The sequence below is a fragment of the Sipha flava genome, unplaced genomic scaffold (assembly GCF_003268045.1).
Source record: "Sipha flava isolate LNK unplaced genomic scaffold, YSA_version1 275_pilon_pilon, whole genome shotgun sequence".
Taxonomy (NCBI): Eukaryota; Metazoa; Arthropoda; class Insecta; order Hemiptera; family Aphididae; genus Sipha; species Sipha flava.
This window is the reverse complement of record NW_020272940.1, coordinates 47,024-59,711: the sequence shown is the minus strand read 5'-3', so window position 1 is coordinate 59,711 and position 12,688 is coordinate 47,024. Positions and strand designations below refer to the sequence as shown.

At 35.2% G+C, this 12,688-nt stretch overlaps 1 protein-coding gene across 1 annotated transcript; it reads left to right on the top strand.

Annotated features, from left to right (window-relative positions):
* Nucleotides 1–2,566: 2,566 nt before the first annotated feature.
* On the top strand, nt 2,567–5,770 carry LOC112685400. Its single transcript, XM_025557267.1, has 2 exons — nt 2,567–3,045; nt 5,263–5,770. Exons 1-2 carry the CDS (start codon nt 2,809–2,811, stop codon nt 5,494–5,496), a joined length of 471 nt encoding a protein of 156 aa, XP_025413052.1. The 5' UTR covers nt 2,567–2,808; the 3' UTR covers nt 5,497–5,770.
* Nucleotides 5,771–12,688: the final 6,918 nt, after the last annotated feature.

Here is a 12,688-nt window from a genome sequence, read left to right as displayed (position 1 = left end):
CCTTATAAAAAATTTATTATGTTGCTATATCTACATCTTCGATGTAAACATGAATATTAAAATCTTGTATATTGTATTTCTTTCTTGTTTGTTTAAAAATATTATCTCAGACCATTGAGATGTGTGCCAAGAAATCATTATTTTGTTATTAGTGATATTTCAATACAATTATTGTATCGTAGTTGGATTAACTCTAAGCATAAACGTTTTTATACAGAAAATTAACAATCATAATTTGTGATGTAATATATTCGATACACTCATTTCGAACTGTACCGGTATCGCGTGATGTATTTAAATAACAATGAAAATATGTAACATTCTAATAGTTCATGTTAGCTGTGTTTGTATTGTCGAGGGACATTTCATTGCAGCTCGACGTGACACAAAAACTATTTCGTCGGTCGTACGAAAAAATAATCCTTATCAAAATCGAGCACTTATGCGTGTAGAAACAACGATTGTCATAATAATATTATGATGAATGGCATGTTATAATAGGTGTATGATTGATCGCTTAAACAGTTGTATACGTGCGATTTACCAAAAATACTTGGTAGATATACACATGCACACGTCTCAGGTACGATCCATTAGAGATTGTAAACGTCAAGGACTGCGAACAACGAACGACCGCGATTTTACTCGTATTTTAAAATTTTCTAGTGACGTTCGAAATGCAATACGATGCATACCGTGAACGCAGGGTTTAATTAGTATACGTTGCATGCAATGCGTTTTCAAGATATCGTTGTGTGACATCAGAAAAATTAGGTGAAACTATAGGTCGTTTAGGCAAACGCCGTGTCCGAGGTGTTAGTGGCGTAAAAAATTATCAATCATATTAAAACATATTAGATCGTCCATTGTACGCGATAAACGCGGGCAACGCGAGCCAATTCATTTGCTCATTATATCTGAAGTGCAAAAAAGAAATGTTCTTTGGAATACATTTAATAAAAAAGGACAGATTGGTGTTGGCGATAAACTTTTGCATAGGTGCAACACGATTGCACACCTTAAATCATTTTTCTTTGAGCAAATACAAATATTTAAATTAATTTACCAACATTAATAATAACTTAATACGTATAGTAAAAAAAATGTATGTATATACATCACAGTAACTTATTATAACGCGTCAAAAAAAAAAAAATAAAATAAAAATATCAAGTTCTTATAACTTTTTAGCACAAAAACGTGGTCCTAATGTCAGCAAATAATTATTTAAAGATATTTCATTATTTTTATACCTTTTCTAACTATTTATTATAAATGCAATATTCTCTTCTTGCTCTTTACGTGGCTTGTTAATATTTATTATTTTTTAAATAAGATTCACTTTGAAGATCCAATAAAATATGTATAACTTGGTGAATATAATAATGAAATGTATAAAACTAAGCATTATAGTGGCTATGGAAAAATTCTGGCCAATTGGTCGTTCTTGCCTCGGTTGAAGGTTCATTTGCCCATAAAATCTTTTTCTATTTCAATTTTTTTTTTTTTGTTTCTCCATTTTCCCAAAATAAAATTGCACAAAAATAAAACAGACATATACATGTTGCACATTGCAGACTGCCACAATCTAATATAATATTTAGATAATACGACGTGAAAGTAACACTTATCAGTTATTATAGTAATAAAATATTATTAGCCGCCGTATAGTATCCACTGGCCGTAGCAATTGTGTATACGTATACTATACTATAGTTGGGTTTCTTAAACTATAATAATTTATTTAAAATTATTTTAAAATGTATTTAAATGTTTGTGTTTGCTCAAAGAAAAAAGATTTAAGGTGCGCAATTGTGTTGTTTTTCTCAAATATAAAAAGGTAAAAAGTCCGCAATCGTGTTATGCCCCCTTTGCACAATTCACTTCAAAACACACTGCACGTCAAAAAAACAAAAAGTATCGGAACACGATAAACCGCAAATTCACGTTTGCCACGTTCACGTTGGACATAAGCTCGTCTCCCAAAATTATGAAATTTCATTTAAAGTTCAGTTGTAGATATGGAGATCATCATAGAGATAAAATATTTTACGACTGCCATTTTTTCATATAACATACTCTAGTCTGTGAAAAAGTTGTATCTTATTTGCATAAAGAAATCTTCACGTACTTAATAATTTCTCGAAATCTTAACAATAAATTGTTTTTATACCGTTGTTAACAAACGATTTACATTTCAACGGGGGGGGGGGGGGGAAGAGTAAATATTAACAATAATGAATCTTCTTTATCCAAAACCAAGCTTTAAAATTGTTGTACACGTGGACCGCGTACACTGCGCGCGGTCCCCCCGAAATTCGTCGCGGTCGTCGTAAAAAAAACATCGAATTTTTAAACGATGTGAACGCACACGAGTACTTAACGTACAACCGAATAATAATGGGTCTGCACGAAACGCGCACCGACAGGCGTTATAATAATAACAACGTGCAACACCAGACGCGGCGGGACGGGCGGGCGCTGGGGCAGGGAAACAAATTGGTTATCCGCACATTCGCACACAACGGTAATGAAACGGCGCGAGTGTTTGCGCGCGCGGACGATGAGCCTAATCGTAAACCCTGTGCGAATGTGCAACAACGTGACGATTACAATGCGAGTGCATAGTTTAAAAAAAAAAAAGAACTGATAGTGTTCAGTGCGCGCCAGAAGCGAACGACTGTTCGGCCGAGCGTAATCTCTTGAAATAGTAAAAACACTCTCGTTAAAAAATCCGCTCGGCCGACCCCCGTGACCGCGGCAGGTACACGTGCACCGGCGCAACGGACGAGTTTTCGCCGCCCGACCATGAAATATCTGCTGCTCGCGTTATCGTTCGTCGCCGTCCGGTGCGAACCGCCCCAAGACGATCGGCTGATCGGTTTGCATACGTGGCGGCCCGACGACGGGTCGTATTACGATTACTTTTGGCCGTTGCTCGCGAAGATCCACTCGAAGTACTTCGGCCACGCCACGGACGACACCGGTGCGACGGCGGCGGACGGACGGAGTCTGGCGGTCGCGGAAAACGCGATTCCGACGCCGGTAAAACTACGGGGCACACTGCCCGGGCCCTAGGGACGGGTAACCAATGGAGGTGTTCCGGTTGGGGACTGGTTTTTACGGTTCCGGTTCTCGATTATTTTATTAAAAGGTTCGGGTCTCGGTTTTTGAAAAATACAAAATAAGGATTCGGGTTCAGGTTCCGGTACTATAGGGTTCTACATTTTTTTTTTTTTTTCTTTAATTTATTCCCTAGTATTTTTTGATACATGTTTAAAAATGATACATATGTTACCTGTATTATAGCATTACACTAGGCAATATGGCATATTTTATGAAAATAAATATCTCAAAATGTCACTCTTTAACTAATTAATTTTTACATTGTTTTTTTTTTTTTAACAGCTATATAGTAGTGTATAATATTATAGTATTAGCCTAAAAATTCGGTTCCGGTTCCCAATATTTTAAGAATTCTTGGGTTACAGAACCGGTTCTTTTGAGTTCGGTTCCAGCCCCTGGTTCCTGGTGGAAAATCGATCGTTAACCGGGTACTGAGTGTTTTGCCGACAAAAAATTTCGGTATCACACCAAGTACCCGATAATACGGAGTGAAAACCTCACCTAACCTAGCAGAGTATCGGTTAAACGTCCGTTGTCAGTGCTCCGGGACGTGTCCGGGCCGGGTCAGGTGTTCAGTGCCCCGTCCTCTTCGATACAATGTCTTGTCATCGGTCAAAGTCAGGCATCTCGAAATTAGTAGCCACGTGCTAGTTTCTTACGTATTGTCGGGTGAAGTTAACCTAACGTTTTTATTTAAAAAACAAGTAAAAACCTTATTTCAAACCTTTAAGTGAGTAATAAGTTGTTATTACCTGTTATTTGTGTGATAGTTATTCGTTAAATTTGATTACAATGTGCGAGTAGAGCCGTGTTTAGTCTAATTTGACGCCGACGATTTTTCAGTGGCGAAACAATGAACTCGGAGACCACACGGTCCGTTTCATTGTTCACACTTGTTTGGACATGTAAGTTACCGGGCTGAACACGTCCACGGAATGAGAATCGTCTCCAACGATAATTTTCTGGTCACATCCTGCATAAATGAGAACGGTGTTATTTCAAACTAAAATAGATCAAATTATTTTATTGCACACGGACCGAGCTCAGACACGTCCCGGGGCAGTGGAAATGGACCTTGAGCGACGAGTTTCAATAATTGTTACATCGAGTACTCGGCTAACGGGTAATCGTTGGGTAACCGGAACATCTCTAAATTGTATTGATTAAAAACATAGTTAAAGGAATTAAATTGCACTTCTTCATTGTCGTCAATTGGATGTATATTTTATAATATTGATCGAATAAAAAAAAAAAAAAAAATCTTAAGTTATAGATTAATTACAAATTATAAGCAGGCAACAAGTGAACTAAGAACAGCAACAATTATTGTTGCTGTTCTTAGTTCGCTTATTATAATTTATAATATATTATAATTTATTATAATTATTATAACGACGCGTCGTGACCGTTGATTGATGGGTGATAGCCTGTAAGGAATAATGTGTTTCAGTTTCAGATTGTTTTAATGTAATTTATTATTGAGCATACGATTTATTTTTCTAATCCTTAGAATAAAACACCGATTTTTTTACAGTAATAACCAGCTATCAAAATTGGCTCGTTAATCCTAAACATATATTATATTATAATTCATAACTTAAGATGTTCCATGTTATATTAATAGATGTAAATATTTTTATGCACAGATTAACAGTCGGGTAAAAAATCTAGTGTTACACTGAGTACCGGATAAAGGCCGAGTTTTAACCATGACATCGATTATTCGAAAATCGAGTAATTATCTCGTAATTATAATACAAATAATAAACAGACTTACTGCATTCGATCGAGGATATAACATCAATCATTTATATTATGTTTTGATTTTTTCGAAAATAATCGTCAATGTTTTGTTTAGACTACAAAATTCTCTTGCACCAAGTAGAATTGCGATTGTACACCTGAGTTTAGAAATTATATATGGGTGTTAGATTTCCGCAACGGTCGATGTAGAAGTTTACAGTATAATAATTATTCTAAAATACTTGTACACTCGTCCGATAAGCTTGTCGCGCGAAAGTTTTCGGGAAAACGTCAGAAATCACGAAATTGATAGAGTAGTATTAGAGCATTACGACGACGTCGAGTCAAAGTGGTTCTGACGATTGGTTTTCATTTTGTTTTCGGTCGTTTTAGCTGGCAGGCCTGGATCCGCTAGAGGACGGTACGGCGACATTGATAGGACTGAAGTCACGGGAGACCCAACAACAGATGTTTGGTTACGACCCGTTATACGTGGTTCCGTCGGTATTGGATCGGTTGCCGGCACCGTCTCCACCCAAGAAAAAGAATAGCGATCCGAACGGAAAGATATACAAAGGAAGGATCACGAGGATGTCGTCGTTAGCCGACCGATCGACGTCCGTGTAACCAAAAGAGTTTTATTCCATCGCGTGTCGGCCGATTTTGTAATATGTAATTATAACAAAATCAAAATAATCAATAATGAGTGCGCATTCCGCGTGGGCACATATATTTTTTTCTTATTTGTTTTGAAAAACCTTTTTGTTGTATTAAACGCTACGATATAACAATAATTGCTGTCTGCGATAAGTTACGAACCGCTTATATGATTATTTCAATAATTTATAATTACCTCACATCGAGAAACGAAATAAACCAACGGTTTTCCGTTTTCACTTTATATGCATTTACATTTTTTTTATGTCACTGTTTTTAGGTATTTTTATGTACCCGTTTGAGAACACTGTACGCAGTTTTAGCTGATATTTTACTTAACCATGAGAATGACACTGTACAAGGTCCGTATCACCAGCACGGCCACTTTTGAAAAATAGTACCAAACATTGACAGTATAATGTACTTTTTTTTGTAAAATGTTGTACACCCACCCAAATCCGAGAAAAACCGATTTTTCTATGGTCATAACATTCTGTACTGTGCCTACTACCTATAACAGCCACAATGCTGTACAGTTATACTGTATTCCTAAAATAATGTGACATAAGTTAATAATACATTTTTAATAGGTATCAATAAACCCAATTTACTTTCCCCCGCACTATAACTTATAATAGTATATAATGGACTAAATGTAAATTAAAATAATTAAAAATAAAAAACCCCAATTTCTGGTTTGTCCATGTATTTGACTAGATGTTTATTTTAATTTATTTATTTATTTATTTTTTTTTTTATCAATAAGTCACAACAGCTATGGTTATTGACTTTTGTAATACATAATGAGGTAATATAAACATATTTTTAGATAAAGAGCATTGCATTTTATACATATAAAGAGGAAGCGGTGGGTGAGTTATACAATTCAAGTTTGGGGCGTGAGGCCATATTTAGATTAAATTATATAATTTAGTTAGTTTTAAGAAGGTGAATATTTTTTAATGTTGTCTGGATCCAGGTCTAGTGCTTCTTGGAGGTTGTCAGCTAACTTAAGTTTGATTCCAGTGCCGTTGAATTCTTGACAGCAACATATGATATGTTTGACTGAAGGAATTTCACCACAAGTGAGACAAGGTTCGGGATTCGTTTTGGTCATTAGGTGGTATGAGTTAACCATATGTGTTCAATTCTGATTCTATTAAGAATTACTTCTTGACACCTGGGAAGATGGATGGTTGGCCATGGGAGAATGCTTGGTTTGATTTCGTTTAGCTTGGTTCGTAGAGTTGATCAGGTGTGTTGCCAATTTTTAAGGATATACTCAGTGATGAAGTGTTTATAATCTTGTAATGTATGTGAGCAGAGGACTAGAGAATGTGGAGATGAGATGGACTGTTTGGCACATGTATCTGCTAATTCGTTTCCGGGAATGCCGATATGACTTGGTATGCATATAAAGGTGATAGTCTGTGCATTGGTTTGAAGATATGATATCTGTTTCTGTATTTTTTGTGATATGCTATTAGGATGAAAGAAATTTCCGATGCTTGTGAGTGTGCTAAGTGAATTGCTGAGTATGATGGACTTGTTTATAGTGTCTTGTTTTATAATATCTAGAGCATGTGAGATAGCCAAGGCATCAGCCATGTAGATTGAACAATATTCAGGGAGCTTGTATATTTGTCTGGTTTCATTGAATGTAACTGCAGCGCCTACACCAGTTTCCGTTTTGGATCCGTTCGTGAAAAAACAAGTATGATCTTGATATCCTTCAAGGATTGATTTTAGTTCACTTTTATATATAATTGGCGTAGTTTCGCTTTTCGGTAGGGTTTGAGATTAATGTCGATATTCATCGTCCAGGGGGGAGTGGTCGGACATTCATGGTTGATTATGTCAGAGTATTTAAAATTGGAGTCTTGGAGTTCGGTTATGATGCCGTGATGAATGTCAAGGTTGTTCTAGGCTCGTCTAGCAGATAGAAGCATGATATTTTTTTTTCTTATGAGATTTAAGGGTGGGGTATAAGAAATATTGAGCAGACTGGGAATAGGGCTTGATCGGAATGCACCGGAGGCTAATTTCAGTCCTAGGTTGTGTACTATGTCAATCATATTAAGGCTAGATAGTTTAGATTTGAAAAAAAGAAAGGAACCATTTTCTAGTTTGGATAGGATGAGTGATGTATATATCTGTTTAAGGGATATAGAATTTGCGCCCCAAGAAGTGTGACAGAGTTTTGAGAATATTTATTCTTAACATGGTTGCTCTTCAGATATCTTTAAGGTGTGGTTCCAGGTATTTTTGTGATCAAATGTGATTCCAACGATTTTTATTGATTTTGAGGTTTAAATTGGGACGTTATACATTGAAATATCTAGAGAAGGATATTTTTTTGTTCTAGTAAATATGATGCTCTGAGATTTAGATGGGGAGAAACGGTATCCTGATGTTTCAGACCATGTGGCAAGTGATAGTATTATGCCTTGTAGATATGGCTATATGATGGAACAGTTTTTTGCGGGACAGTAAATATTCAGGTCATCTTCAAAGAGCGATGATTTTACGGGAAATTTGATTCTTTCGCTAAAGTCGTTTTGGCTACAAGGAATAAGGTGACTAAGAAGGTGGAACCTTGTGGTACGCCATTTTCTTGATTGAAGGTTGAGGAGAGGTGGCCGTTAATTTTGACTTAGAAAGATGTTTTCCAGGAAATGTTTGACGAAACGAAGTGAGTTGCCGTTACATAAGATTTGTTGTAATTGTTCGATAATCTGGGGTTAGGTGTCGTCTGCCTTTGTTATGTCAAGAGCGACAAGTCCCAAAGCTTGGTTGTTATCTAAAAATTTTGATATGTCTTTTTGTTCATCGTGAAGACTGTTGTATGTGCTCCTGTGTTTACGAAAACCATTTTGTTGAGAAGAAAGATAACTTGTTTTTTCGAGGAACCATCTCAGACGAGAATTAATAATTTTTTTTAAGTATTTTGCTCATTGTATTAATGAGGGATATTGGTCTATATCCTTCTATTCTAAAATTATCCTTTCCTGGTTTTGAGATTGGGATAACAAAGGCATTTTTCCAAGAGCTTGAGATTTGTCTAGTGTTCCATATTTTGTTGTAAAGGTTGAGGATGAAGTAGATGAAGTTGATGAGGATATGTTGTGTAAAAAACTGTATGGAATTTCATCAGGGCCAGGGGAGAGGCTAGAACATTTTGAAAGAGCCCAGCTTAGTTCTTTTAAGCTAATGGTGATATTGAGGTGGTTTTGATCTTAATTAAGTGAGCTGATGTCGGATTGGAGTGATCGGTGTCAACTGGTGAGGTTCTTATTTAGAAATGACTCATAGTTATTGTCAGAGCTGTTCGAGTAGAAATGGTTACCAAGAATATTAGCAACCTCGATTGGATCAGTGAGAAGAGTGGTGTCATTTATTATGTGGGTCTGTTTTTTTTTTTTGCCTTTTCCATGTAAAGACCTAATTTTATTCCATACAGAACTGGGATCACTTTTGAAGCCTCTGGTAGAAGTGAACATCTTCCACGAGGATGCTTTGTTACGTTTTACGAGATATTTTGTTTTTCGGCGAAGTTCCTTTAGGCGTATATGGTCCTTAATTTTTTCCGTTTTTTGGAACCGTTTGATTGCGGTATTCTTATCCATGATGGATTGCTTAATTTCTAGGTTTCACCATGGAACTTTACGGTTGTTGAAAGTGCCGTTTGTTTTACCGATTGCTATGTTTGCTGCATTAATGATGGAACTGGTTATGTGGATAATGTCATTTTCAATTGGACCGTTTGGTGTAGGGGGTTTGTGTTTACATAGACATCGTCTAGTTGATAGAAAAGATTCCAGTTAGGATTTTTTGGTTTCCATTTAGCAGGAGATGATGAGAGGGTTGTTTTGCTTGAAAGTAGCTCGATCTTAATTGGAATATGATCACTGTCATATATTTCGGATAAAGTTGACCACGTAATGCGTTGGGCATGGTTTGAGCTACATATTGATAGGTCAATGGATGAGAATTTTCCATTTGAGGGATTGAGACGGGTGGGTGCACCATTATTGAGAAGAATAATGTTGTCTGATTCAAGTATTTTTTTGATTTGTTCACCCTGGTTGTCTGTTTTGTCCGATCCCCAGCTTAAGCCATGGCTGTTGAAATCTCCCAGGTATATAAAGGGGGTAGAAAATTGTTGTATTACTTATCGTTGTACCGTTTTGAACGGTTTACTGTACGCTAGTAATTACACACGTGTTGAGTAAATTATAAATAAAAATAAAAATAAAAATATATTTTTCATTCGTTACTCCACTTTCGAGCCACAAATTTAATGTTTATTTTAACGTGATGGTTTAAGATAATAATTGCCTATTATAATATATAATAAGCTTGCTAATAAAATAAAGTTTAGTATATTTGAAATGTGTTTGAAGAGATGGTTGTGCTTCGAGTTATAATTAATAACTCAGGATTAATATGAAAAAGCCTTTGGACGGAGACTTAGTATAAAGTGTTTCAAATGAAAAAATAAATAATTGTTATATACTCATAAAATATAATAAACAATCATATAACTTGACTGTTAATATAAATTTATAATAATAATTGTAGTCGTAAACTATTAGTTTTATTTACAATTTGTTAATAAACTATCAAACCATTTGTAAAATTTAGTTTATAATGGATTATTTTTTCTCAATGTTAACCATGAAGTACTAAGTAATTACATCTTTAAATAGTTATTGTTCAAACGAGCAATTATATTTGTATCTGGCCACGACAACCTGTTCCCTACGATGACGTGCTGATGAAAGAATTTGCTCGCACTTTATCGCGCTGGAATTATTTTCCGAGGCGGCACTTGCAACCAAGCGAGCTGGTTGTGTGGATTGTCTGTGCCGACTTTTATTTTGTGCGTGTTTGTTTTCTTCCTGTTAAAGACTATTATCGCATAATCGTGCAAACACCGTACCGTCTCCCACGTTTTGGTCACAAGTGTTCGGTTGTGCCGTGCCGACGGCCGAATAGTTGTGCCGTGGTTCACCATTTCGTGCGCGTAGCTTGTATTCACCACATTCGCCATTCAGGGTCATCAGTAGTGTCACCGTCGTCGGGGTTGATCGCGTCCAGTAAGCGGATCCGGATTCTTCGTCATCTGCCGGTCTTGATGGCTGTCGCACGTGCTTTGTGCACGGTCGCGTAGGTGTAATCACACAGACCCCAAGACCGTTCGAGGTATTCACGATCGCAACCGGTGACGCATAGCGTGATCTAGATTATTTTATTGTTCAGAATTTTTTATTATAATTATTGTCATTTTTTTATTAAAATCATTATTAAACTATTGTTATTATTATCATTAATTTATATTTTCATAAGAGTACTTTAAAACTCGGGCGCCCGTCAATTGTATATTATTATCATCAATATTATTACAAGTTATTTATTTTAATATAAGTTAAGGGTATGATTATTTATGGTATTTACTAAATCTGAGGTTACCTCTGTCCCTCATTCCCTTTTTTGACTGACGTTACAGTCGGGTTTATTTCGGGTGTGGCGAGGCCGTCGGATTACCTCTGTCCGACCATTGAGGTTTCGCGTACAGTTATAAATGTAATATACTCAAAACCAGGCCAATTCTATGTTGTTAAATGTTACGAAGGGAAAAAAATTGAGTTGTATTTTTATTAAATGTTGTTAATTCTTAAAGTGAGTTTTTCTTTAAAATCTCATATCTATAAATTACTATAAATCCGAATTTCAAAAATTGATTATTTTAAAACTTTTTCCATTAAACTTTTATTGTTATTACAGTTGTCCGTGTTTCTATAATAAAGTATAAGAAGATCTACGTTCTTTCTATGGCAACATGACTCGTATGTGTAGACAATTTACTACGCAGAATAATTCACAATTATTTTTAATGACGATACGATGTTAATAAACGGCAAGCTGTATGCAGATATCTAGTTGTGGAAATAATAACACTTTGTAAATGAAACTCACAAAAATTATTTTATTTTACATTTGTAATTCAGACGATTCGGGCATAGATCTTAAAAATTTCCTGCGATATTATTCTGGTAGGCAATGAGAAACATAGGGTTGTCAAACTTAGAGTCTAGAATGTGTACGATTAACATATCCTATAAAATATTACATTTGTCACAGAGCTCTATTTATGAAAATTTCATTATGAAAACCGGTATTCATACTGATTTTTGTCTTGGCTTGACTTTTGAAATGAGTTCGCATCTTGTGTTGTGATGTGTTAACGTACGTAAATGCCCGAATAGCGTTAATTTTAATGTTATACGAATTTAGCAGTTCAGCACTCACCATAGGATTATTATTAACGGTCCTCTTTATAATATGTATAGTAAACTAACATATCTTCTAAATAAGTGGTTCTCAACCGGTGTGCCATGAAAAATGTCTGATATTTTTGAAAATACCGATTGATAAAATTATGCCAGTTAAATGTCAATTAAATGTTTAGAAAAGACGATAATATGTTGGTGTAAAGTGTACAGTGTACGCTGACCGGGGCTACAACACGATTACGCAATTTTTCCTTTTTTTACCCGACTAATTACACCACGATTGCGCCCCGATTCCTTTTTACCTGGTAAAATCACAACACCATTGCGCACCAAATAATAATATGTATGCAACATAAAATAATGTATACAATACATACTTTCTACACATAATTTTCATAAACATGCACTCAAATTTATTACTTATTAACTCACAATTTCCCTTCTCAATTATTACAGGCTTAAGACTGTCAACAAATTTTCATCGTTGGCTTGGTTAAAAATTGTTTTTTTTTTCTAAATTACATGTATGCTAAATGTATATAATAACATGGTCAATAGTCGAAATTTTTTTACTAAAATTATTTTTTTTTCATAACTGATAGTCATTAGTCGATATTATTATTATAACTAGCTCAATCAACTTTTCATTTCAATCTTGAAAAAGTGCATTTTATGAATTAATAGTTTGAGTGCATTTATATGTAAATTATAGAAAGTATGTAATGTATATTTTATTATTTTATTTTATTATTTTATTACATTATTTTACGTTGTACATAAATTATTATACATAGTATCGTATATAATTTGGTGCGCAATGATGTTGTGATTTTATCAGGTTAAAAAGGATCGGGGGAAATCATGTT